General features: G+C 36.1%; 1 protein-coding gene and 1 long non-coding RNA gene across 4 annotated transcripts; one reads left to right on the top strand and one right to left on the bottom strand.

Annotated features, from left to right (window-relative positions):
* Positions 1–2,207: 2,207 nt before the first annotated feature.
* Positions 2,208–15,306, bottom strand: LOC125646114 (uncharacterized). 3 transcript variants are annotated; one of them, XM_048872265.2, is made up of 6 exons: positions 15,208–15,306; positions 13,004–13,120; positions 12,292–12,321; positions 9,602–9,699; positions 7,118–7,160; positions 2,208–6,695 (listed from the first exon to the last, which is right to left on the bottom strand). In XM_048872265.2, exons 1-6 carry the CDS (start codon positions 15,289–15,291, stop codon positions 3,801–3,803), a joined length of 3,267 nt encoding a protein of 1,088 aa, XP_048728222.2. In that variant the 5' UTR covers positions 15,292–15,306; the 3' UTR covers positions 2,208–3,800. The 3 variants fall into 3 exon arrangements, with proteins under 3 accessions (XP_048728222.2, XP_048728223.2, XP_048728224.2); XM_048872266.2 differs by lacking the exon at positions 12,292–12,321; XM_048872267.2 differs by lacking the exons at positions 12,292–12,321; positions 13,004–13,120.
* LOC130046739 (uncharacterized) lies at positions 13,753–15,391 on the top strand. The gene is made up of 2 exons (XR_008795729.1): positions 13,753–15,039; positions 15,180–15,391. It is a non-coding gene; the product is annotated as an uncharacterized LOC130046739 (long non-coding RNA).
* Positions 15,392–27,804: the final 12,413 nt, after the last annotated feature.

Raw genomic sequence — 27,804 nt, 5'->3', positions numbered from 1 at the left:
CTTTGACCCCCTATTGTGGCCCCATCCGACCCCCGGGGGCCATGATTTTAACAATTTAGAATCTGCATTATATAAGGAAGCTTTCATATAAATCTCAGCTTTTCTGGCTTAGTGGTTCTTGAGAAGAAGATTTTTAAAGATTTTCCCTATATATTTGTATGTAAAACTTTGACCCCCTATTATGGCCCCATCCGACCCCCGGGGGCCGTGATTTTAACAATTTAGAATCTGCATTATATAAGGAAGCTTTCATATAAATCTCAGCTTTTCTGGCTCAGTGGTTCTTGAGAAGAAGATTTTTAAAGATTTTCCCTATATATTTGTATGTAAAACTTTGACCCCCTATTGTGGCCCCATCCGACCCCCGGGGGCCGTGATTTTAACAATTTAGAATCTGCACTACCTAATAAAGCTTATCTATAAATTTCATCTTTTCTGGCCCAGTGGTTCTTGAGAAGAAGATTTTTTAATGACCCTACCCTATTTTTACCTTTTCTTGATTATCTCCCCTTGGAAGGTGGCCTGGCCCTTTATTTTAACAATTTAGAATTCCCTTTACCTAAGGATGTTTTGTGCCAACTTTGGTTGAAATTGGCCCAGTGGTTGTTGAGAAGAAGTTGAAAATGTGAAAAGTTTACAGACGGACGGACAGACAGACGGACGGACAGACGGACGGACGGACGCCGGAATACGGGTGATCAGAAAAGCTCACTTGAGCTTTCAGCTCAGGTGAGCTAAAAATAGGAGGAGTGGGAAAATTTGTTGAAATTGACGAAAGTAAATTTGGTAAAAGAAAATTTCGCAAGGGACGGAAAGTTGACAGTGTCTGGGGTTTTGGTGGGATTGAAAGGGAGACGAAAAGGTGCTTTTTTTTTTTTTTTTTTTTTTACAACAGTGGCAGATCGAACACGAGAAACTTTGCTTGAAATAATAAAAGCCAACATACAGCCCGGTACAACTATAATTAGCGATTGCTGGAAAGCTTATGATATTCTTGATAAAGAAGGGTTCGAACATTTAAAAGTAAACCATTCTGTAAACTTTGTAGATCCCGATACAGGGGCACACACCAATACTATAGAATCTACTTGGCGAGCATTAAAAAAGTCATTACCGGTCAGCGGCACAGTTAAATCTCTGTACGATACTTATTTTAGTCAGTACTGAATCCGGAAGAAATATCTTACAGACTGTCAAGATCCATTCCTTAAATTTCTAGAACTCATTAAATCTGTATATGACCCCTCGATACTCGTACCCAACCTTACTTCATCAAAGCCAAAGGAACCCTTGGTTGCCAAACAACGACTAGTTCTTCAATCCCTCGATCTGATTAATGCAAACAACAGCTTAGATGATTTTATGTTGTAAGGCAAGATTTTTTTTAAAAACTACATTTGACTTGTCGGGGGCTGCCGCCCCCAAGCCCCCGCTTAGTATTCTCAAACGCCGTTGGCGTTTTATTTTTATCGCACGATTTTCATTGCTCAGCATCTGAGGCGAAAATGCAAATTTCGCTTAGCAACGGTAAGGGAAATAACTGTTCATGCACAGTCTCGTGCTTCTGGGGACCGGTATACTAGAAACTTCCCTTTGAAACATATCAATAATCTATATCATATTGTTGTTACCAAACATTTTCATTGTTATTATTCATCTGTAATAATACAAACATGTAATCTAACATTTTTCTATTTATATGACCTTGATCATGTACTTGTATGGAGAAGGCTTATATAGGCAATGTCTGTTGTCTAATCAATTTATGTTTCTACACAATAATATACTGCTTAAATCAAACACTTAGTGACCACATCAGCAAATTGTGGAAAATTTCCGTACCGTTCTGATAGGTCCCATTTTGAAATCCTGGATCCGCTACAGAATTTACAAAGGTTAACACAATTTTGACTAATATATAAAGTTAAGCCCACGCCTACAGCAATGAACGCCACTTAAGGCCACCCCCTCCTATCCATGCCTGTTTACTTCCTATAAATAACATCAGAAATTGAAGCACTTAACCGTCAAATATAAACTTTAGAGAAAAGTTTTGCAGACACTTCCTTTGCTAAATGTCTCTTGTATTTATCTGCCTGCTTACACATTGATTCTATCGTTCTTTCTCCTTTCCTCACCAGGAACGCAATGCACAAAGTTTAAAGCAAATGACAACTTACAAATGCTTTGCAACAGTAATGATGTAATTTAAAACAATATAATAACTTTATTGAGTTACAATATTTGATAAAGGTATTATGGGTTATTCGAATGAAACGTTCAACAAACTAATAACAATTCTCAAATTCAATTTCATCACATTTAGTCAAATTAATGGGCGGATCAAAAAAAAAACCGTCTCTATATCCGCACTACATTAAAATGTTCTTATAAATCAAATGTAGTATTATTGGGATTACCAAAACAAGTTGTTCATTGTCTTGTTAATCTGGGGACACATCGAAGCAACAGTCTTGAAGAAAATTGCCTTAATTGTAATAAATACAAATATAAATGTTCAAACCTTGAAATATATCATACCTCTATATAAACTCAATACAAAAGTTCTCCAGCTTTAGACGTAATTGAGAAATTAAGGGAATAAATTATTTTCCATACGGTAAATTGTATTCATTTATAAAAGCATGGATTTAGTTTTCATTTTTTGTCTTTTAAAAACACACCAAATGTTTGTACATGAAGCAAGTGTCGTGCACAGAATTCTAAACTAACTTTAAAGAACATGATCAATTTGCGGATAAACGATTTAGTCTTGATAGAACTAAGACACAATAATCTCGGTTTTTAATACCCCAGAACCGATTCATCTACTTAAAAGTAGACATGGAAATTGCAATAATTCAAATGCATGTGTAAAGAATTTATCCCCAACCCAATATATTATAACATACAGTACTAAATTGATCTGATAAAACCACTGCTTTTAAGAATACATGATGGTATAGAGATACAATTTGTTTTACTTTTTCTTTTGCGGCCACATTGTATTTACTGATGTAACAGACATTTACTTCTACAATTCAGATGTCAAACTTATCATATACATGTATAAAAAAAAAAACAATAATTAAATATTAGCAGAAAAACGGTAAAATAGAAATCAATTCAAAAACCTTTTATGCAAATTTTGAAATAACTTCATTTTGATTTTTGCAATACGTAGTTTGTTTGTATTATGAAAGTATGGACACAGTGGCAGATATATAATCCACTGTTTTTTGTAGCCCATTAAAACATTTTTTTTTTTTTTTTTTTTTTTTTTTTTTACATTGATTCGGTTTTTTTTCCTTTCTATATACAGATGTTTATGTCAAGTTGAATGGCAATCTATACGAAAATAGTAAACATTAAATGTCCCTTACTGACAACACATTTGTAAATTTGAAGTATCAAGCTAAATTACGCAGACTTTTTTTCGAGTTGTTAGATCTAGCTAGCGTACTACAGAAGTCCCCGCCCCCTCCTGCTAACAAACAATTCCCTCAGCAGACAGTATATCCATAACTTCTAGAATTTTGTAAGGTGAGGTAGTCCCCGCCCCCTCCTGCTAACAAACAATTCCTTCAGCAGACAGTATATTCATAACTTCTAGAATTTTGTAGGTGAGGTTCCCATCAGAATCTTAAACTTCTTTTCATTACAAAAAAGACCCTCTTTGTTTTAAAACTAAACCTAAGACCCCAGACTGGCAAGCAATATATCCATTAGAATGCGAAATATGATGAAAAATGAACTGGGAAATTGTTATATTCAAACAATTTGGATCAATATGATCTGTTCTACGACGTATTTTCACTTTCATTTAGTAAAGTCTTTTTAAGACTTTCACATTCCTGTTGTTGCGCGCGCATCTTTTCCCTCAGCCGCCGAATGCGTTCCTCCGTATCCGTCTCTTCGGAATGCACCTGCGTGAAGTTCTTTTCAAGGAATTGTTTTTTTCGACGAGACTTGCTTTTCTTAGTAGCGACCTTTGAAGATTCCATGGTTTCAGTTTCACTTTCAGTTTCACTACTGTTTCTTTCTTGCTTTATATTTTGCAGTATAGCTGCTTCAAACTCGTGTTTATCGCCTGGTTCAGATTTGACAGTGACCCATTCATGACCATAAGCGTTGCCTTTATTTCCATTACTTGGGTATTGCTTTTCTGACTTATTCTGTGTTGTAGAACCGCTGTCGTTCTTGGGCTCAATTTTCACGGATTCGGTCAATAAACTCGTTAATCTAGGTTGTGTGGTGGTCGCGTGTGTGAGGTTTCCTAGCGATTTTAGAGTAAAGGCTGATGTCTCACTAGCCTGAACCACGCCTGTATTACTCCACGAAACTAAGCCTCGGCCTAATGAACAAGGACTGTTCAGACTTCCTTGAGCGATGTTCACTGGCTGAGTAGAAGATACTGGGTAAACAGTTATAGGTTTATGTATATTGCTTGTCACTTGACTGGTGGCAACCTTGGGAAGGGCAGGCTGGTTATTCATATTTGCTCTGTTCGGGAAAAGAAGAAGTGGTTTCACTGGAGATTTAGAAAAGGTACCACTGAACCCTCCTACGAAGTTAGAAGCGTTAGAACTGGAGTTCGCACTGATTCCCCCTGTACTTGTAATCAAAGTTTGTGGCTTACAACTGACGAGCTGTAATTTCGATTTTGGCAACAGGCTTTGTAACTTGTTGTTTGTTGGAGTGGAAGTAACAAACAGGGTTGTGCTACCGCTCGAAACTGTCTTGCCCATATGCGGAATTAACACTACGTTAGATTGAGAAGAAGGAATGATGAGTTTTTTGCCCACTACATGTGGATTGTTGGATTGAGGTATAGTTAGGACACAAGACTGATTTAATGCTTTACTTGTGATTTTTTCAAGAGGCTCCAACTTTCCAAAGTTCGGTAAGTGCATTTTCCTCAGAATTGCTGGCTTGTTTTCAGTGGAAGGGTCTCTCGGTGGTAACTTGTCATATACAATGTGACCCGGGTTCATTGACTGTCCTTTCGAGTGTTTCAATATGTCTGAGGCAGTCACTGGTTTAGTTTCCGTGTTCTCCGTTTCCACAGTTTCATTGCCGTTGTTTTTGTTGTTTTGTGACCGATTATTGAATATCTTTGTCATGGTGTCCCTCAGCAGACTCTGTAGTTCTTTGTCGTCTGCCTCTGGTGTTTGGTTATAAATATCAGGCTGTATCACATTTTTCAGTTTCTCTGAGGCACTAGTTTCACATGGCATTGCATTTATATGTGTTTCATTGTATCCAACCTCATCCGCCGCGCTGGAATGTGTTTCCAGTTGATTATCGCTCGGCATTTCTGCCTCTGGAGATGCTCTGTTGGCGTCGGATGACAGACTGAACACACTTGTAATTTTCGGCATCGATTCGTCTTCTGGAGATTCTACAGGTTCGGACTTAACAACGACTTGACTCACTGTTGAGTCGGTAGGTGGCGCTGTCACACCAGCAGGTGTTACCACCATGCCAGTAGGTGCCATTGATACCTTGGGTTCTTTATCCATCACATAGGCTTTCGGGATAACTGTCGCGCCATCTGTGGGGATAAAAATAAGTTTATCTCCGACATTTAATTGGAAAAATTTGACAAATTTTTTCTCCTTTGCCAACTCTTTCACTGTTTCCATGATTTTGTCTTGATACACAGGAATCCTATTCTCAAGCTTGCCAGTTTGACTGTCTTTTTCAGTGTTCCTCATCATGTTATCAAGGGAATGTTGCATGAAGTCTACTTTCGCCATCCCCCTCTCTTTCTTAAGTTGGTTGAATGACTTTTTCAGCAAAGGTTTATTTTCCTCTGCGACGAACGTCTCTTGTTTTATATTCTCGCGAGTCACCGTATCCTCCACTCTAGAAACAGCCGTTTTGTTGTCCGTCCCTTTCTGAATGGGTTTCTTCCTGTTTAATGATCTGTTCTTTAGGGCAGGAATCTTACTTAAGTCAGTATAAAATCCCTGAAAGTAAGCGTTATTTGGTTTACAACACCGGCCGGAAAAACTTATTTTTACCGCCTCTTTCTCCTTACTACATGGCTCTAGGACAGGAGGGCGTTCTCGAGCATTATCTACGGTTTCTGTGTTTCCCGAGTCATGCCGCGTGAGGGGTGGCGGACTGAGGGATGGATCTCTTTTAATGACGCTAAAGGCCGCGGGACTAGCCACTCTGACGGCCGCCGGCTGAAAATCCTGATACGGCCGCATTTTCTTCTTCTTCGTCTTTGCCGTCTGAGGTCGCGCTGGTTTCGGTGCTTTTTCCAAGCGCTTCAATTTTTGTATTTTCATTGATTCTCTGTCTCTTTTGTTCTGATGTTCAAGGTATCCTACTAATTTGTCCATGTCAATATCCTCGAGAGGATCTTTTTTTACCACAGGGTCTTTCTTCCGAGACTTCAGAGTCTGGACATATTCGACTGGATTGTAAAAGTGAACGTTAATTTTTCGCTTTCTCTGTGAGCGTCCCGATTTATGTGATGCGGTGTCGTCAGGAACAGGCACAATGGCGTCCTCAACTGGCGCACTTTCTGTTCCCAAAATCGTGTCTTCGGTATGAACATAAGATTTTGAGGTATCCCGCTTAAATCTTGTCATCAATTTATCGTCACAAATGTTTCTGAGGAGAACAAATGTCTCTGGGTCAGGAAGACACGGAGTGGGCGTGGAATCCAACTCGGACACGTGCTGCAGGAAAATATAAAACAAATTCGCATATCACAAAAAATTGGTCCAATTCAATACATTTTAACTGTATCTTTTAAAATTCTGTTTTGTGGCGTTTTGATCGATGGATTTCCTGGATCAAAAGAAATTAAAATGGGTAAAAGAAAGAAGCTGATCTGAGCGGAGCTTGGAAATAATACAACAGAAGTCAGTGATGTGTACTTCACATTTACACTAGTATTTGATATCGCGAATTGACTAGTAGAAAAAATGAAATCGCGAGAACAGGGCTGTATATCAAGGGTTTTAACATATATATCAGAAATATAAACATGAAAGCGAGTAATCTTATTTCACAAGTGGAGTTTCTTGCTAAATAAGTGATAATAAATTCCTGTACAAATTTAGGAATCTATAAGTGTCGGTATATACGGCATACGTACCTCTCCAAAGCCGAGAGCTGTGCGTTTGGCTGGATTTAAACATCTGTAAAGACAATAATGTTTTAGACAAGGGATCCAAATATATCCCTGTAACGATCTGGAGGCAGGGCATAAACAGTCACTGAATATCAACAAGAAACAGTCAATTAATATCACTCAAAGGGCTACATCAATATCAGCTAAAACTTCCTGTGCTTATTTGATACGACGGTTTATAGTAAGCGTTCTTTGCCATAAAATTTAACTTCTGTTAACACCCCCCCCCCTAAAAGTAGGGAGCCGAAAAGACAGGAATGCAACGCGATTTTGGCGAATTCTGCTCTGGTGCTTTATTTAGTGAAAATAACCAACAGCAAGCGGTATAATTAACATCAATCCATGTGTCCCACTTGCTGCCTGGAAAGACCCCCCTTTTAATTGCCATAATTGACTCTTAAATTACAATAACAACATCTCGAAAAGAATCAGTCGCCATGGGGGTATTATTATTATTATTATGTTTATTCAGATAAAGGCACGTTAGACAAATAACAACTGACATGACATAATATCACATAAAATAACACTTCCTATAAATAATATCACATTTTACATTTACAATCACAGATTGGACTTAAAATTGTCCCAGCAGGTAGTGAGACGTCATGTTATTTGCAGCTGAAATGTAGTGGTTGAATTCGCGTTGCATTCCTGTCGTTTCGCTCGCGAAGTTCAGTGGTTGTTCACATTGTAGACCTTTACAGATAAAACTGCCAACTCCTGTGGACCACACTACCTACATTCTTGAACCTTGAATCCTATCTCGTGATACTACTAAGCATTCGGGATCGGCCGGAATTTGTATTCTACCACGGTTATTGCAAAGATCAAAGGAATGCCGCGGTCATTATTCTAGATATACCTTCATACACTTTACACACATCTCGCTTGCACTTCGAGTTTTGCTAATGCAACAATAAAGTCGATGACTGATAATTTAATGTTATAATCATAAAAATCATCAATGAATGTTGTAAAACAAATTCATAAATGACTGAAGAACATTTGTCATCCAGTACAAACCAATCGTCAGCATTCCGAGTGCGATACACGTGTAAACATGGGGATGTACAGACAAGTTTTTCTTGAACTATATTTAAAGCCATTAACATCAAACTAAATACTCAAAATAGTATTTTTTTCAAAATAGATTTTCATCAGCAAAAAAAAAATAAATGTAGATCGTTTCGGAAACTGCCATGACGTCATAGTGATCTAATTCGTAGCTATATATGAAAACGATCAGCTGTATATTTCTGGAGGACCTACCATCCCCGTATCTTCAAGAAGACCCGTCCCCGTTTCCAGGGGACCCGAGGGTCGACCACCATTGTCGCCTCGCCGCAACAAACCTAGTGAAGCAGGACCCCTACTGGGCAGTCTGCACTTTAAATCTTCACCATCATCTTCATATTTCTGAGCCGTATTATAATAGAAATAAAGTTCTTGTTTACGTTTATGTTGCAGGATAACCTCCTTGATCTCGAAATGTTGTTTGAAATATAAAAGCATCGGCTAACGTCTTGGCTTTTATATTTCTGAACAACATTCCTCGACCTCGGAGGCTATCCTGCAACATACACAAAAACGCGATCATTATTTCTTAACTCGTGCGAAGAACGGCGGTTACTCAGTTCCTTACACACAGTTGAGAGTCTCTCTCCGTACCCTAATCTCGGCTGGAATTCGCGGCTTGGTTGAATATTTGGGGTGACGCCTTCACCAATTCTCGAAGCAGTCTTTCATAATTCATGTCTGGAAATTTACTTCATGTTTCGGCCGGTTCTAGTATCATTGTGCACTTAGGTGACACTGTTGTTTGCTTCAAATAAGTTAATTGAATTTTCAACTATCTTTTCATCACTTTCAATTTTCATTGGTTACCGTTTAGGTATGGAAATCCCAAAATGAAAACAGTCATTAAATTTTCCGTTCGAATAGAGACTTCCATGGATCAGTATTTTATCTCCTGAAATTAAAGTGTTCATATAGTCTGTTTTATCAAATTACTGATACATTGTATCTCCACATACCTACTTGTACATCCTAATTTATAAAACAAACTATAGCAGCTCTTCAATTTCAGGGAGATAAAATGTTGCGCCATGGAAGTCATCAATTGAACGGGAAAATTAGTAATAGTTTATTATGGAACTTACACGGTAGGTAATGCAGCATTAATAGTGATACAGATTGGTTATTAGGTCAACTAACTTATTTGAAGCAAACAACAGTGTCACCAAAGTGTCTTTCAATTGCTAGAACCAGCCAAGCTGAAAGTAAATTTCTAGACATGAATTATGAAAGATTGCTCGAAGATTCGGTTAAGGCGTCGGTCCAAATATTCAGCCGAGCTGAATCTCAACCTAGATTATCCTTACCCTTGTTTATGCATACAATTCGGAATTCCGGTATGCACACAATGTGAGACCCGTCTACACTTACCGTTTCATTATACAACACTGCTTCAGCACATTTTTCCCACCATACATCAGTTTGTCACGACAATACACACATTCACCACAATTTGGAGTAACACAGCCCTGCCAATAAAATATATATTGCAGATGAAAACATGTTTTTGAATCTAATAATCATTATATTTTCCAATTGTAAACATGTAGCATAACATCAGAAGAAACATATGGGCGAGGATCTCATGCGTCTGTCAGAATAAGAACAAGAAATTCAAAGTTGATTTAAAAAAAAAAAAAAAAAAAAAAAAAAAAAAACCAAAAAACAGATACAAAAAAATGTAACACGCATCTCTGAAGAACTCGTTTTCGTCCATAACTTTGTATTCAACATCACTTAAAAATGTATCATCATATTTAAGATGGCATAAACCTCAATAAGTTCAAAACTCGGAAATTCCCGAGAGATTACGAGAAACTATTGCAACCGTCAAAACTGACATAGATTAGGTTGAGCTATCCGTGACTATTTTGTCAATTCCATAAGCGGTAAATTTCAAAATGTTAAAGCACGTTATTAAGAGATATAATTTGAGAATCTACATGGACAGAAAAACATCTTTTTGGCCAAGAAATACAGACAAATGATGTCTTCCATCTTTTGTTTATTTTCCAATGGCGAAAATCGTATTGCAAGATATCAATAAATCTGTTATGCTGCAAATGCCGTATTTACTACAGTATGTGGCGGCCAAACAAAAGTACATGCATAAACTTACTAAAAAAAATATTGTAATGATTTACATTCCTGTGCTTGTCTTTAAAACAAAAAATCCTCACACAACCTCTTAGATGCCAGAATGCCAAGCTGACGTTCGCATTCAACCCTTCAAATCCCCCCCTACATGTAAAATGAAAAGTAAAATATTTAATTCATAATTAATATTTCCTCTATAAAATCTAAACAGACAGATTGTTATCTATTTTGCAGATTCTGTGATAATATTAAGAAAGTAGGCCGACACGAAACGTGGCAGTTCATACTCTCGTGTGTTTTCAAAAATTAAATTCATTGCTTACATTTACATCCTACTTTTACAGTCCCTGAAACGTTCTTCTCTCCCACTTAAACGGTGAACGCACGGTGAGCGAACACAATCTAGTGAATGGTGAACGCAAAATGAACGGTGAGCGCAATATGTATGATCTATTTATTCGGAATGTTAAAGATTTTTCCTTGGATTGTACTTATTTCATTATTATGTAAGAAAAAGATATGTATATTTAATTAATGAATATAAATAACTATATAAACCAAAATCTGGGAAACTGCATGTTCTACGGTTCTGAATATATTCAGTTAAACAAAGCTGTGATGTCAATGATCAAATTCGACAAAAAGTCACAAAATATACTTTGTTTATGCCACATTTAGCACTTCCAATTCATTATCAAATAAAAAACAATTCACTCAAACCAGTAACTTTTTTATATAAGGCAATTATGGGACTTCCCTTGCTTTTTTGCATTTTGTCATTAATCTGGAGTGAAAGAAGTCCACCATCTTTCTGTCGTCAGATTTTGTTTTGACAATCTTTGATATGAAGTAACGTAAAACAAATTATCACAACTTATTTTTATTCGATATCAATAATATATATAAAAATATATATATATATATTTATTGTAAGATAATATATATATATATATATATATATATATATATATATATATATATTATCTTACAATAAATATTATAAAAAGAATGAAAATTAGATAAAAATCATTAAAGTATTATTATCAAAATTTAAAGTTTGAAATTCAAATAAATTCTCATAGAACATTTTACATATGTATTTTCTTAAACTTCAAATTTATATAAAAATCGATATTTACATATTTCTTAATACATTGTTACTTTTTTGTCCTTTGACATTTTGTCCTACTTTCATAGAATTTCTAATTGTAACTTTTCGTCCATCACTTTTTGTCCTTTGACTTTCTGTCCTACATTCTGATATACAAACAAAAAGTAAATTCCATAATTCCATGTGTACATAGAAAAATGCATCCTTGGTGTCATATTCTATAATATTTAGAATTCTCGACTTTTTCATGATAAATTATGAATATTGGGGCGTCATCTTGGTATACTATTACATTTTGACAATTGGTACATGGTATGAGGATCAATCCTTTCACTTTGATGTTCCGAATGTCAATGCAAAGACAAGACTGAAGGGTAAACGAACGGCGAACGCACGGTGGGCGAATAGAAAAACGGTAAAGCAGAACGTTTCAGGGACTATTTCTGTCCAATTTCTCAGCCGTTGTGATAGTCGTACTATATTTATCAAGATTCACACGTCCATTGTTCATAACTCAATCATATTCATAAGGAAATGGTTATCATCACAATTTGTAAAGATACCAAAAGACAAAAACATTAGAAATGTAAAAATTCAAATATGAATTACAACTTACGACTTAAAGAGTTAAAATGACATTGGATATTTGAAATGCATAAACATTATTACTGCCAGAATCCACACATTCATAACTTTTTAAATAATAAAACCAAAAAAAAAAGGGGGGGGGGGTATATCATCGGGATTGATGCCCGTGAAGAAACTTCAAGGAAATCAAATTTGTAAAGATTTCTCTCTAAACATCACATATAAATATATAAATCTCTGAGCGTTTATCTTTAATACACTGTACCTGTTGTGCTTTATACATGTACCAGTTTGTCTGCAAACAAGAGACACTTATATAGAGACAACATATGTCAATATCCCATGCCTTGCGTATAAGTTTAAGAATCTGACCAGTCATCAGAATAGTCTAGTATTAGATGTATACCAATACCATTTTGTACTCATTTGGAAAAATGAAATAAATAAAAATGTTATGAATTGCAAAGTACACTGGGGTTTTGACTGATCGATTGCCTCGGGGAAGAAAACACAAATACAGAAAATTGTTCAAAGCATAATCGTTATTGCCGCGTTTTAGAGAATTGACATTTTCTACATGATGGATAAACACATGACGGAAGAACTCCATTTTGTATAAGATACGAGTCCCCAGATGCCTGCACCAACCTTCTTAAGTATGAGATTTGCCAGAGTGATTTCCCCATGATTATCACAATTTCATATTTGCAGTTTAATTTGATTCAATATTTGCAGTGAATTACAATACATACATAAAAATCAAACGTTTCTATTGCCTACCTGGCTTCATGATCATAAAATCTGAATAGATTTCTTTGATCAAATTTTAAAAATTAAAATATTCTTTAACTAATCCATACCAAGAGTGTGGTTTAATGTTAATAAAGTAATGTGTTGATCTACAATTCAAGGTTAAATAAAATCGAATCTTTCACATAAGTTATGGTCATGGAACCTATTTAGATCACGTGACTCACCTTGCACTCGTTACAGCGAGTCTTTCTATAACGATGGTTTTGGAAATTATTTTTTTCTGTGCGAGTTGTCATTTCTGTAGAGTCTAAAGAATTCTTCACCATTACTAACTTCTCCACCTGGAAATGTTAATTTGGAAAAGTATACCTATTGTTTTTACTGACTTTTCTGACATCAATCGGGAAAGGATCGAAAGCACGAGACGTCAGTATCATTGTCTCCTTTACAACAAGACTCGGTGGGTGTTAGTTTTATCATCACCATTAGAAAGAAAGTGAATCAAGTCTTTCACTTCATTAAAAAAAAATTCATAAAATTCTTTCTTTCTCTCTCAATATGTTATCAAGTGCAGATTCAAGATTTCCAGAGCCCCATCCCCCATAAGAAAGATCAGAGAGGGGGTGGGGGGCGTGTCTCTCAAGGTGCTGCGATAGGACCCTGGGAATGAAGTCTGAAGCTCCCAAGATCTTGGAAATAAAATGGCCGATTCTTTATTGTAATTTACCTCTGATTTGCTGAAGGATCGTCACACTCCCGAGATGTACTGACTTCAATCAGATTTTTTGTATCTTAGGGATTTAAGGGTCGCTATTATAGTAAATATTCAACGATATCCATTTCATAAGTATCAGCTAATTAATATGCCTTAAAAATGGGAAACACATCCTCGAGCCCCCCCCCCCCCCCCCCCCCCCCCGTCAATTTACTATACTCCTAACATTTCTAAATACAAAAAAGGCGTTTCATTTACTGCAAATGGTCGTTTGCATAGGGAATACAGATTCATTATGATATTTAATGTAAAAATCGCTTTATTTTTATCATTTATTCACCAATCACAATCACATTTATGGACCTAATACGTTATTTTCTTATGGTGCTATCAATTCATGTAAAAGTATGTTACACTTCACAATTGCTGGTAAAAATTGCATCGTACATTTGACATATTATATACTAGATAAGTCTCTCTATTTTGAAGCAAGTTCTTGTATGTGCATTAACATCCCCCTAAAGTTTAAACTAACAGGAAAATATGCACTCTTAGCATCAGTTCATCACATACCATACAATGTGTGAAAATTAGAACACAGGGAGCACCGACTAATTGATATCTAATGTAAAAATCCCTTATCATTTCATCCTTTATTCACCAATCAACATTTATCAACTCCATTTTGTTATTTTCTTTATGGTGCTACCAGTATCAATATTTTATATAAAAGTACGCTTGATGTCACAATTTAGCTTGTAAAAATTGCATCGTATATTTGACATATATAGTAAACTCATTGATTCAATAAGTCTATCTGCTTTGATCAAGAGTACCACGGATTGTGTCCTGTTGTCTATGTGTTACAAGTGACACGCATCCGGAGATTTTTAAAGATCTGGGTCACAAGTAACCAACACAGGTAAAATCATCGTTATCAAAAGTAGTCTTTTCTAATGTCTACTTATTAAATTATAAGAAAGCCTCTCATTACTTATTATTCTTTTTATACGATTGAAATATTTCTTTAAAACACTTCATACGAGTCCATTTTAGGATATATATTCCGGGAAAATATATCCCGTTTTCTGAACCGATTCTGTGTTTTACACACACAATATAAACAACACGCTAGACTCAGCTTTGAATATGAATAAATTACACGAACTGACAATCGATTAACAAGACATACGAATAAAATATGCAAAATCCCTCAATGTTACAAACATAAATATCGTTAAAAACATGGCCGTAATGATATTTTTTATAGCAAACGACGAACCCGACTCCACGATTACACGATATAAACTTCGAAGATGGCGATAGCCTCTATCTGACACCGTCTAAAATTAGATTACCCATGACCTCATGTTTGCATTTTGAATTCGTCGCTTTCATGCTAAATTTCTAAAATATCATGACACGGCGCGGTCGGATATTATATTAGTTAACATCTATTTCTGTGAAAAGAATTCCAATAGGGGATAAATACCAACAGCGAGAGCAAGGGGAAAATGAAGGCAGACATGGATATTTTATTATGAGGTATACGAGTGGTTAAGATTCATGCGCAATGGTTTACGTTTAACACGCTGTATTTCCACAGAGCTCGGCTTGTAAGCAAACATAACAGTTAATTATCTGTACAGTCAAGTGAGTTACCCGCCTTACCCTTTTGTTTACAGTACATCAACAAACGGTGAAGAGACTTACCTCAACATGGCTTACGCTTCCATAAAAATCAACATGGCTGACTGACGTATTTCCGGTTCCGACACAAAACAAAACATTGTTCATGTTCAACGACCACGCTCTTCTGTGTTTCATTTTCGCTTGCGTATATATGATTCAAATTATTTTACATTTTTTAAAATAAATCATAGACTTTTGAACAGAATATTGGATTTTTAAAAATACTTTGGTAGCCTGTGTTTGAAGGTAAATTATCATTATTGTTTAAATGCTATAGTTGAGTTGTCCGTCGTCCGTCTGGTTTCTTGAGAGTCGGCAGTATTTTTGTTTTAAATATAGAAATGATGTACAGGCTTCAGAATCCACGGTTACGCAATAGTCTACGCCCATCAGATACATTACAATTACATAACATTGAACATTTGGAAATTGATTACACTATTGATTAGTAAAATTACAATAATCTAATAAACTTAACAACCTTTCTTCATGATGTTTTCCATCTAAATTTCATGCTAAGTATTTCATATGTCAAGAGTTCTAAATTTTTATTCCTTTTGTGTGGCTAGAAAATCATGCAATTGGTCTATATTTACAATTTAGTACAATGCACATACATATGAAAATTGAAATTTTCTTTCTCATTTAGAAGAAAGCGGAATATAAAGGTGATTTATTAGTAATAGCCAGACACTAGTTTGTAAAATGTTCGTCCATTTCGTAATGCGATTTTTATAGTTCTCCGAAAAGGGGGAGGTATTTTCGAATAAGAAGACATTTTAAGGGAAAGAAATCAATCCGTTAATCTCTGCGTTTAAAGATAGCATTCATAAAATGACATAATGTTGAGCTAAATTTGATGAATGTTAAATTTTTTGTTTTTAAAGGAGCAAACAATTTTAAATCTTTCTAAAATTTTCAAGTCGTCCGAAATTGTAAGAGTTTTCTTCAAGCTGATTTATATAATTTTTTACAATTCATTTATTTTTGGATATAAATGTATAGCTATTCCGTTTTCCTATGTGACGATCAGATGGGTTCGATCGCAGGTGGCCAGACAGCTTAGTTGGTATAAAACACCTAACTAGAGATTCGGGGCCCTGGGTTCGAATCCCGGTCTGGTCCGTTGGATTTCCACCTGTTACACCTAACACATTTCAATCCCCTCCGTGGCCGAGTGGTTAGAGCATCGCGTTCAATTACACACGGGCCTCTCACCTCTGCTCGGCGCGGGTTCGAATCACGCTCGCACCGGTAAGTGAGAAAGTTTCCCAGTTTACTTTCGGAAGATCGATGGTCTCTTCCCAGGTGCATTGTATCTGGGTTCTCTCTTCCACCAATAAAAAAAAACAAAAAAAACTGGGCGCCACCAAATAACTGAAAAATTGTTGAGCGTGGCGGAAAACATCAATCAATCAATTCCATTACCTATAAAATACTGGGGTGGTGTGACCGGTCAACGGGGGGATGCTTATTCCTCATACCGAGGCTCCTAATTCCACCTCTGGAATGTCATGGGGTCTGTATTTTGTATTCTTTACAGGATTTATGATACAGATAATCGTTCGGTTTTTAACATCTCACCCGAAAGAACCACGGCTTTCACGTAGCATGACCGAACACTTGATTATTGAACTCCCTCGATCTAGCAAGGCCAGAATTCGAGCCCATAACCTTCTCATCACAAAGCGAGTGATCTATCGATTGAGTTTTCGTACCAAATGACTGTGAAGTTCACTGAAGAATATGTGTTCAGACACACACACACCCCTGCGTTTTTTATTTATAAATCAACGCAAACGATTCTACAAAATTCGTTTCCGTTAAAGTCTAAAAATTAACTAATTACAAGTAATGTTTTGCTGTAAGATTATTTCAAACAACGCATGATTAAACAAATGCTGGAAAATTCACTTGTTGTGAAAGGATGAGCAAATGAAAATGACTGAATACTAGTGTATGAGGTCTATCAAGAGTGACGGCTGTTCGACCACATGTCATTTCACCACTGCATTTCTTATATCCGCACTTTACTTAACAACTTTTATGTATCAAAGACCACGTACATGTATATTCACAATCTATATCGTGGGTTTGGCACAGGAACAATCTACTGTCTTTATAAAACACAGGTCAGTCACGACTGGAGCTTGAACCCGCAATCATGCGATCACGAAGTGTCACCGTTCTACCACTGACCTACCGAGGGGTACTGGAGTTTCTCGTGTAAAGTACATAGAGTATGGGTATCGTCCGTCCTCGGACTTTTTGTATATTCTCAATGGCTGCATCAGGTATCTCTTCAGAACTTCACAGCAAGACCAGTTAATGTCTATACATGTATGTTGTCTTTATTGACTGCCGTTATCAAGTGATAAGCTGTATACGTGAAAATATTTCTTTTCAAATGCTGGTCAAGTAATGATATACAGACTCGGATAAAGAAGTTTTGTTTAGTAGTTCAGTTTCTCTGGGTTTGTTTTGTTTTGTTTTTAAAGATTTGAATTCTTCCTGGATGTACTAAATATCTATACCACAAAAATTACCCCTCCCTATTTTTCAAATGATTTTACATGACCGAAGATGAAGAAGCCACGAAAACAACAAAAGTTAAAACGCCCACCCACTTAAGAATGATATTCACAGTACACACTTGTACAAAGACTCACCGGTAGTGTATTTGTCACCTGACAAATGTTGCACACACATGGTTGATATAAATTGTTAAGTTATCAATTCTGAAAGGAAACAGAAACTGTATATGTCTTCATGTCAGAGTTTTGGTCTTCAGGTCAGAGTTCAAGTCTTCAGGTCAGAGTTCAAGTCTTCATGTCAGAGTTCAGGGCTGCGTTCAAGATCATAGCGGCTACGTAGGGCTCGGTAGCGCTACAATTTTGAATGATGTGCTAGGCTAGCCCTACGAAGGGATAACAAGCGTTAATTCATAGTGCGTTCAATATTATAGGGTTATTGAACTTATATTGGTGAATATTGGCACGAGTTGGCTGTCAAAATGCACGAGCTTGCGAGTGCATTTTGACAGCCAACGAGTGCCAATATTCACCTATATAAGTTCAATAACCCTTTTATTATATAGCTAAAGTATTTAGTTGTTAAATCATATCCCTTTTCACTCAAACTACTCCAAAATAGACGAGAATTCATCAATATTGGCAGTGTGCAATAACAGCATGCATTTCTTAACTGTTCAATATTCAACCCGTCATTAATTCATGAAGCAAACTGATTTTGTAAATGGGGACATCATAATTTATGAACAGTAAAACATTTTGCTTAAGTAAATATCAAATACCGGCTCTGTCAGATTCGGATGACCTTCGTTTGACATTTTGGCTTGTTTACGTCGTTACGGTAACGTCAATATTGAACGCTCATACTCGGAATGTTTCGGGCGCATACAATTTACGCAATGCAAAGTTAGCGTTCAATAAATTCTCAGGATATTGAACGCTAACATTCTCTAGATTTTACACAGATTTTATATTAGACTATTTATAAGCTATATGATAAAACTAGATATTTAGCCTAGCAGCTAGGCTAGCCGTTACGATCTTGAACGCAGCCCTGCTCTTCATGTCAGAGTTCTGGTCTTCATGTCGGAGTTCTGGTCTTCAGGTCAGAGTTCTGTACGATAAAAGGAGATGATTAAATCAAGGTAAGTTTTGGGTTTTGTTGTTTAACGTTCCATTCGAGAATGTGTCGCTCAATTTGAGACGTCATCAGCCACAACTGTTGTCCCATGCTTGACGTTTACGTGCTCAGTGATTTCTCTATCGTGCCAAAGCTTACTTTGATTTGAAACAGCATCCCACCCCCACCCCCATTTTTAGGCCACATCCGAACGGTTTAAAACTTTCACTTCTACTTTCGTGCGCTTGGTAAAGAGAAAAATCACTATCTATGTTTAACGTCTTAGGTCTTTGAGGCCGGGCTTCTTCTTGACTTTGAAGTTACATATGTAGCACTAGGCTAAAGCGACAGCTAAGCTGTCTACGTAACCAGGACCCAGTGGCACGAAGGTTAGTTAACTTTAACTATTAGTTAAATTGTCATTAGCTCTTACATTTATATTTCAATTTCAATTATTTATTGATTCACCAAGCATGTTGGCATACAATCATGTTACACAATATGAGATATATAATGACTATAAACTAATTACTAACAGTTCATTTACATATATGTAAATACAAGTATATATTTGATATGTACCTGTGATATTAGACTATGAATGCAATTTAGTATTGCATATTACACAAATGTAGTTATAGTACTCTACTTTTGCAATTCAAAACATTCATGTAAAAATTCACAAAACCTTCTAGCATGAACTACATTGACAGGGCTGCATAGTACTTTACAATGGTTTGCCTTTGATCCATCATCGTCTGAATTGTATATGTTCAAAGGGTAATATTTCTTTCTTATATCTTTATACATGAAGCAGTCATATAAAAAAAAATGTAACCCATTTTCAACAGTAGTTTTACAAATCTGACAAAAACTACATTCTTTTGGAATACATGGTTTTGAATATCTACCAGTTTCAATTTCTAAAGGGTGGGCAGATATTCTAAGTTTTGTTAATCTAGAGCGTACTACTCTCGCAATTGGAAATTTCAAATAGTCTTGTAATTCATAGTGTTAACCACAGGGGCTAGGCCCGTTTTGGGCCTGAACTCTCTGAAACCATAAATATATCTATGGTATCACAGAGTTCGGGCCCAAAACGGGATTAGCCCCTGTGGTGTTAACTGTCAGTTAAACTTAATTATCTTTTGTGCAACTGGGCCCAGATCATTAGAAGCCACACACTGCAGTGATGGACAATACAGGGAATAAAGTGAAAACTATGTACCATCACTGAAATACTGTAACATAACTGACAATGAGTGACCAACACAAGCTGTGTAAAGTTTGAGGTCAGAGTGCTGGAAGATGGCAGAGATCGATCAACAGAAAAATGTATTTATTAGTCACTGGTACAAATCTTGTCTGACGTGTTTCATACAAATTGTTAGGCCGATCTGTTTATATTGATTTTGACTACGAATTACTCCGTGTATCCGATCAAGATATAGGGCTCACGGCGGGTGTGACCGGTCAACAGGAGACGCTTACTCCTCCTAGACACCTGATCCTACTGCTGGTGTTTCCAGGGGTCTGTGTTTGTCATGTTCTCAATTCTTTAAAGGATTTATGAAATAGATCATTGTTCGTTATCTGTATCTATTCAATGAAAATGCGAATATACAAATTATAATTAAGTTAAAAGTACAGAACAGGAACTGCGTCGCTTTGCGTTAGCATACTGCCTGAGGCGCTTTATGCAGGGTATGCTGTCGTTAAGCGATGTATCCAGATTCATACGCACATTTTTCACATTCATGAGGAAATGACTATCATTTTAATTGATAAAGATATCGAAGGCAGATATATTGGAAATGTAAACATCATATGACCCACCGCAGCTGTACAGTATTAGAACAGTTCTAAAGTTAACGAAGTTCTATACATTAGCAGGTCATTCATGAAAATTCGGAAGATGATAAAGGTTCAGCGACATGTAAGATACAGGCTTAGATAGAAATGCAGGTGGATGACGGAGGATGCCAACAGAAGCTATGTAGATAATTTAATAGGAGTTTTGAAGAAGAAACACACCACTCAACAGAAGCGTTATATCGTGAGATCAACCCCTGAGAGATGACGGATACTGATCATCAGTGCAGCTCATCAGATTACTTCAAAGGTGCTAGAAGGTGACAAGTTCAGGGTAGTCGATAACTGCATCTCAGCTGTATACGTCACAAATCAATGCTCGATAACTGCAGCTCAGCTGTATACATTATGAATCAGAATGCTTGATAACTGCATCTCAGCTGTATACATTATGAATCAGAATGCTTGATAACTGTAGCTGAGCTGCTACGTCATGAATCAGAGTAATCAATAACTGCAGCTCAGCCGTAAACATCATAGACCAGTGCTCTTTACCTGCAACTCGGCTGTATACGTCACGAACAAAGTGCTCGATAACTGCAGCTCAGCTGTATACGTCATGAACCAGTGCTCGATAATTGTAGCTCAGCTGTATACGTCATGAACCAGTGCTCGATAATTGTAGCTCAGCTGTATACGTCATGAACCAATGCTCGATAATTGCAGCTCAGCTGTATATGTGACAAATCGAAGTTCTTGAAGATAAAGAGGGTTGACCAGTAGACTATTTATCGAAGTATTTGAAGTCGACAGGAGGTGAAACACAAAATTGTTAAAGACATCAGACAATAAAGGGAAAAAAACCCAACAGAATTGGGTCTTTCTAATGGATTGCTAGAAAATAAAGGAAGTTGATCACAGCAAGCTGTATGGGTAAACAAACCGTTGTAATTGAATGCAACAGGAGCTGATTAATAAAGAGTTCTGGAACATGATGGAAGTTGATCAACAGACACTACAACATTAGCTGGAAAATGGCATATTTCATACGTTAACTGAGTATCTCATCAGACCAGAGCACTGGGGAACATTGCTCTTAATTTCACGAACAAAAGCTCCATGACAAATTGTGGAAAGAAAAATAGTTTGACCAACAAATGCCTATATATAGATAAAATGCTTGAAAATGATAGATAATGATCTTCAAAAGACGCTGTAAAATTTATCTGGACAGATGGGGTGTTGTAAGGTTAGAGGAATTGTTAAACATAAACTGCAGAGGCCGTCCGATATCAAGGACGAATAACACATGGTCATTATGGTTGCTTTCAATCAAATCACAAACTATCAACGATTATTCTTATTCTTTTAAATCGGTCTGAAGTCTACTCAGAGGTTAAGGAAAGGATCTTGAAATGTTGGGAAATACAATAACTTCATCAACAACAAAAAATCCTTGTACTTGAACCTCGTCATTGTTCTGTAGGATGGTGTAAGGTTCAGAAGAATGGAGCATTACGGAGTGTAATCGACACAAACTGTAGATACCATAGGCTGATTAAAAGAAGCTTCACATAGCGTTGTGAGCAGGAAGATATCGGTCATCTCTATTGTAGGCGCGGCGCAACGTTATCATTATATCGAAATTGTCTGGTAAGTGGGTGTTTTAATGATGAGTTAAATTTCGGGGCCGTTTGGATTGTGGAGGATATGAAATTAATTGAAGCCTCGGGTAATTTCTACATATTAATGTTATTCACAGAAGATTTATACACTGCGTGTGAAAGTAATTTTCTTTTGCTTATGACGTCACATGTTCTGTAAGGTGCAATGCATTTCCTGGAATTTATTATCCTGGTAAGTCGTTTTCTTTCAATACTACAGCTGTATAATGTATAAATCTGGAAATAGCTACTCCATACTTCTGATAAGAAATAAGAATTGCTTTTCACCTTCATTGTTCATAAATCTTGCCACTCCTTCACTTTCACTGTCAGCTCTTTACTGCTCACTTTATTGTTTACTTCTCACATAAATGTTTACTGCTCACTTAAATGTTTACAGGTAACTCTAAAATGTTTGCTGGTCACTGTATTACTGTTTACTGGTCACTCTATAGATATATAAATGTTTACTGCTCACTGTATTATGGCATACTGCTCACTGTATAATGTTTACTGGTCGCTATATAATGTTTATTGGTCACTATATAATGTTTACTGTTCACTATATAAATGTTTACTGCTCACTATATAATGTTTACTGGTCACTATATAAATGTTTACTGGTCACTATATAAATGTTTACTGCTCACTATATAAACGTTGACTGCTCATTCTATAATGTTTACTTCTCATTGTATTACAGTTTACTGGTAACTCTATAATTGTTTACTGCTAAATCTACCGTTTAATGTCTACTCAATCATTCAACGCTAATCACTCGCTGTTTCCATCTCACTTTATCAATGTTTACAGCTAATTCTATAGAGTTTGACTGCTCACTCTATAAATGTTGACTGCTCACTCTATAATGTTGACTGCTCACTCTATAAATGTTCACAGCTCAGTCTATAAATAATGACTGCTCACTTTATAATGTTGACTGCTCACTCTATAAATCTTGACTGCTTACAGCTCACTTTATAAATGTTTTCTGCTCACTCTATAATTGTTTACAGCTCACTATAAATGTTGACTGCTCACTCTATAATGTTGACTGCTCACTCTATAAATGTCGACTGCTCACTATATAAATGTTTACTGCTTACTATATAAATATTTACTGCTCACTATATAAATGTTTACTGCTTACTATATAAATATTTACTGCTCACAATATACATGTAACTGTTTACTGTTCACCCTATGGATGTTTATTGTTCAGTCTATAAATGCTTACTGCCCACTATGTAAATATTTACTGCTCACTATATAACTTTCTACTGTTCACTCTATAAATGTTTACTGCTCATTATAAATGTTTACTGTTCAATCTAAAAATATTTACTGTTCATTCTATAAATGTTTACTGCCCATTCTATACATGTTTACTGCCCATTCTATACATGTTTACTGCTCATTATAAATGTTTACTGTTCAATTTAAAAATGTTTACTGTTCATTCTATAAATGTTTACTGCTAACTATATAAATGTTTTTTGCTCACTATAAATGCTTACTGCTTACTATATGAATGTTGTATGTTCAGTCTATAAATGTTTACTGCTTATTCTATAAATGTTTTTTATTCCCATGCGGATCCGGGTTAGAATAGGTCCCCAGTAACCCTTGCTTGTTGTAAGGGCCAACTAAATGGGGCGGTCCTTTGGATGAGAACACAAAAACCGAAGTCCCGTGTCACAGCAGGCGTGGCACGATAAAGACCCCTCCCTGCTCAAAGGCCATGGGCGCCGAGCATAGGCCTAAATTTTGCAACTCTTCACCGGCAATGGTGACATTTCAATATGAGTGAAATATTCTCGAGAGGAACGTTAAACAATATTCAATCACTCTATAATTGTTTACTGCTTATTCTATGAATGTTTACTGCTCACTCTATGAATGTTCACAGCTCACTCTATAAATGTTTACTGCTCATTATAAATGTTTACTGTTCAATCTATAAATGTTTACTATTCCTTCTATAAATGTTTACTGCTTACTATACAAATTTTTACTGCTCACTATATAAATGTTTACTGCTCACTATATAAATGTTTGCAGCTCACTATATATGTTTAATGCTCCCTCTATAAACGTTTACTGCTCACTCTATAACTATTTACTGCTCATTATAAATGTTTACTGCTTATTCTATGAATGTTTACAGCTCACTTTATAAATGTTCACAGCTCACTCTATAATTGTTTACTGCTCACTATAAATGTTGACTGCTCACTCTTTAAATGTTGACTGCTCACTCTATAAATGTTGACTGCTCACCCTATAATGGTTTACTGATCACTTTATTAATGTTTACTGCTCATTCTATTACTCCAGGACTGAATTAACTTTTTCAGTCGAGAGTCCCGTACAACTTCAATTGAGAATCTTAGGTAGTAAAACTGTTATTTTGGGAAAAGTACTTAAACAAGATATAGTGCATTGTAGGTAGAAAAGCAATATGTAATCATTTAGAAATCGTGAGTAAAGGTACGCATGTTCCAAATTGTATGTTGGATATAAATAAGGCGATCTTCCGTAAATGAACCAAAAACAATATGTGCCTATATTTCATTTAGATAAAAGAACTTTATACATCGTATTGGACAACTCATTCCCAAATACGTTGCATACTTTACGCAACAACACATGCAGATGCAATATTTACTATGCTATGATAATTTGGGAATTTATTTTATCAGAATTTGGGAAAAACAGTCAACATTCAATTGGGAATGGGTTCTTTTACAGGACCCGCATGCAAGGATATCAAGTATGTGCTCACTTTGTAAATGTTAACTGCTGACTCTATAAATGTTAACTGATGACTCTTTAAATGTTGACTGCTCACTCTATAAATGTTGACTGCTCACTATAAATGTTTTCTGCTCACTATATAATTGTTTATTGCTCGCTATAAATGTTTACTGCTCGCTATAAATGTTTACTGCTCACTCTATAAATGTTTACTGTTCACTCTATAAATGTTGACTGCTCACTCTATAAATGTTGACCAATCACTATGTTTACTGCTAATTCCACAACTTTATTACTTTTCACTCTATAACGTCTTACTTTAAAGATTCAACCTCAAGTGCTGGAAGAGGAAAGGGGTCAATCTTCTGAATATGAAAAATATCATATACATAAGAATATTGGAAAATATTTGACATCTATTGTCATATCAGGATACTGAAAGACAGTGCTCCGTGACTGACATGTTACAATTATTGATATTTCTCGGTCAGTACGATAGCTTGGTTCATATTGTATATCTCAGGTTGCTAACCATGGTATTGACCTAGAAAATTTCAACAATTGCTTTATCATATAAGTGAATAATCTAAAACATAAAAATCGGCTACTAGAGTTACTTACGAAACTATACCTGGTCTGCCATACTTGTTTGATTTATAACTAGACAACAATACTTGCATGGTAAAAAATAAATAAATTAGAGACGCGAAGTTTTAATGGACGACCAAATCTAATAACCAATCATATCAGTTTTGGAATTCCCAATTTACTTTTGGTCTGATTTTTGAAAAAGCATATGTTACATTCACCTGGAAGACACGTAGAAGTAAACATAACGTTGTCACTTCTCTAGTTTGTCGGATCCCAGTTAATCAGAAAGCTCTGAATTATCCTAATATATATAGCGGTATGTAATAAAGATATTTACCTGATATCCTGTAATTTTCTGATATCATTAGCTGACATTAATCACGTACATATTCTATGTTGATAGATGAGTTATTTTCCTTGACATGTTTATTTTCGTTTCAAAATGATAGACTGAATACATATGTAGACCTTTTAAACATGCCAGAAATTCCCGTGGAATAAATAAATTTCAAACGGTTAAAACTGAAAGCCGGCAAACCATTATGGTTGTCACAGGCGTTTGTGTTTGACGTCATCGTTCTTACAGGTAACACTGACGTCATTCTACACTATTACATTAGAAAAACCTATCACAATGATTTTCCCCGTGAAAAGCACTCCTCTTCACTTGTCAGTAAAGTGGATATACCCGGTACTATTTCCAGGTACTGCTATCATATTTCTTATTATTTCACAGTGCATGAAAATTAACGAAATTGAAAATTCCCCACACACGAAGATTTAACAAATCCGTTCAAAACCAATGCCTTATGAGATCTAATTAAGGGAAATGTGTAGTTGGAACTAATATGAAATATAGTTGGTCAGTAAATTCCATTGTGGGCTTTACTAGCTTCGCTAACTAAACACTATGTACATAATAATCATACTAAGTCTTGTTCATCGGATCAAATGCTGGAAGATGACGGAGGGTGGCAAACGGAAGCTGCAGTGTGTAGGGTGGCAAACAGAAGTTGCAGTTTTGTAATTCATTTGATCAGGGCAAACAGAGGCTGTAGTGTGTTGGAAGATGACGGAGGGAGGCAAACAGAGGCTGTAGTGTGTTGGAAGATGACGGAGGGAGGCAAACAGAGGCTGTAGTGTGTTGGAAGATGACAGAGGGAGGGAGACAGAGGCTGTAGTGTGTTGGAAGATGACGAAGGAAGGCAAATAGAGGCTGTAGTGTGTTGGGAAATGACAGAGGGAGACACAGACAGAAACTGCAGCATGTAGTTCATTTGATCAGAGAGCTGGATGATAACAAAATCAATCCACACGTTAACAGTGTGTTTCTATTCAGATTGGCATGATGTCAGTGATGATTGATAGAAGTGATTGTCCGCCCTTCAGCTGACGATCTAGCTGTAGAACTGTGGCCTTGGGGGGGAGGGGGGGGGGGGCTACTTTACAGACCCACTTTTTATAAAATACTTCGACTTACAATGCAATATTTTCTGTACATAATACAGCCATTATATCTGTAGAAATAGTCACCTAACAATTTAGCTTAAAAATAATCACAACATATGTTGTCCAACTATATTGTCTCAAGACACTTTAAAACAAAAACTCCCATCTTCAGCCAAGTTTGCTGTTATATGTAGCTATGCTAGCCTGATGTTGCTAGTCAATTCCATCCTGTCCCCGGGGATTATAGTGTTTCTATTAGTATAGCGCGTTCTTCATACTATCTCGACTACAAACAATTCACACAATCTAAGAAAAGTGAAATTCCTCTAGTTGTAAGATAAGTTGAAAACTATTTCCAGTATCGTATTGAGTGTCTGTATTGTATACAATATCAAAACCTATTTAAACAATAATTTTTTTTCACGGAATTGGAATGCTTTCACCTAAAAAAAAAATTAACAGAAGAATCGAACATAGACAGAGTTGTTTGTGTATAAATACTGATAACGTTATGGAAATCCACGGGCTTCGAATATTGACTGGAAACCTAACTGACTTACACAAGCAAACTTTATTGAAGCTGAGAAGTTTGAGTGATAACGGAGCCTTAATGTATGTTTGAGGGTATGACTTGACACAGACGTTATTTTGATTTTTAAGGATGCAGATTTATAACGCCTTAATTGTGCACAGG

This window comes from Ostrea edulis, chromosome 6 (assembly GCF_947568905.1).
Source record: "Ostrea edulis chromosome 6, xbOstEdul1.1, whole genome shotgun sequence".
Classification (NCBI taxonomy): domain Eukaryota; kingdom Metazoa; phylum Mollusca; class Bivalvia; order Ostreida; family Ostreidae; genus Ostrea; species Ostrea edulis.
This window is presented reverse-complemented; position numbering and strand designations above follow the sequence as displayed.

What these genes read in the sequence shown, in the direction of transcription:
- LOC125646114 (XM_048872265.2), bottom strand. Translation starts at nt 15,291, where the DNA reads ATGAACAATGTTTTGTTTTGTGTCGGAACCGGAAATACGTCAGTCAGC. An exon ending in CTCGCTGTAACGAGTGCAAG is followed by an intron (nt 12,322 to 13,003) that starts GTGAGTCACGTG and finishes TCTTGTTTGCAG; the next exon opens with ACAAACTGGTACATGTATAA. An exon ending in CAGCTCTCGGCTTTGGAGAG is followed by an intron (nt 6,696 to 7,117) that starts GTACGTATGCCG and finishes ATTTTCCTGCAG; the next exon opens with CACGTGTCCGAGTTGGATTC.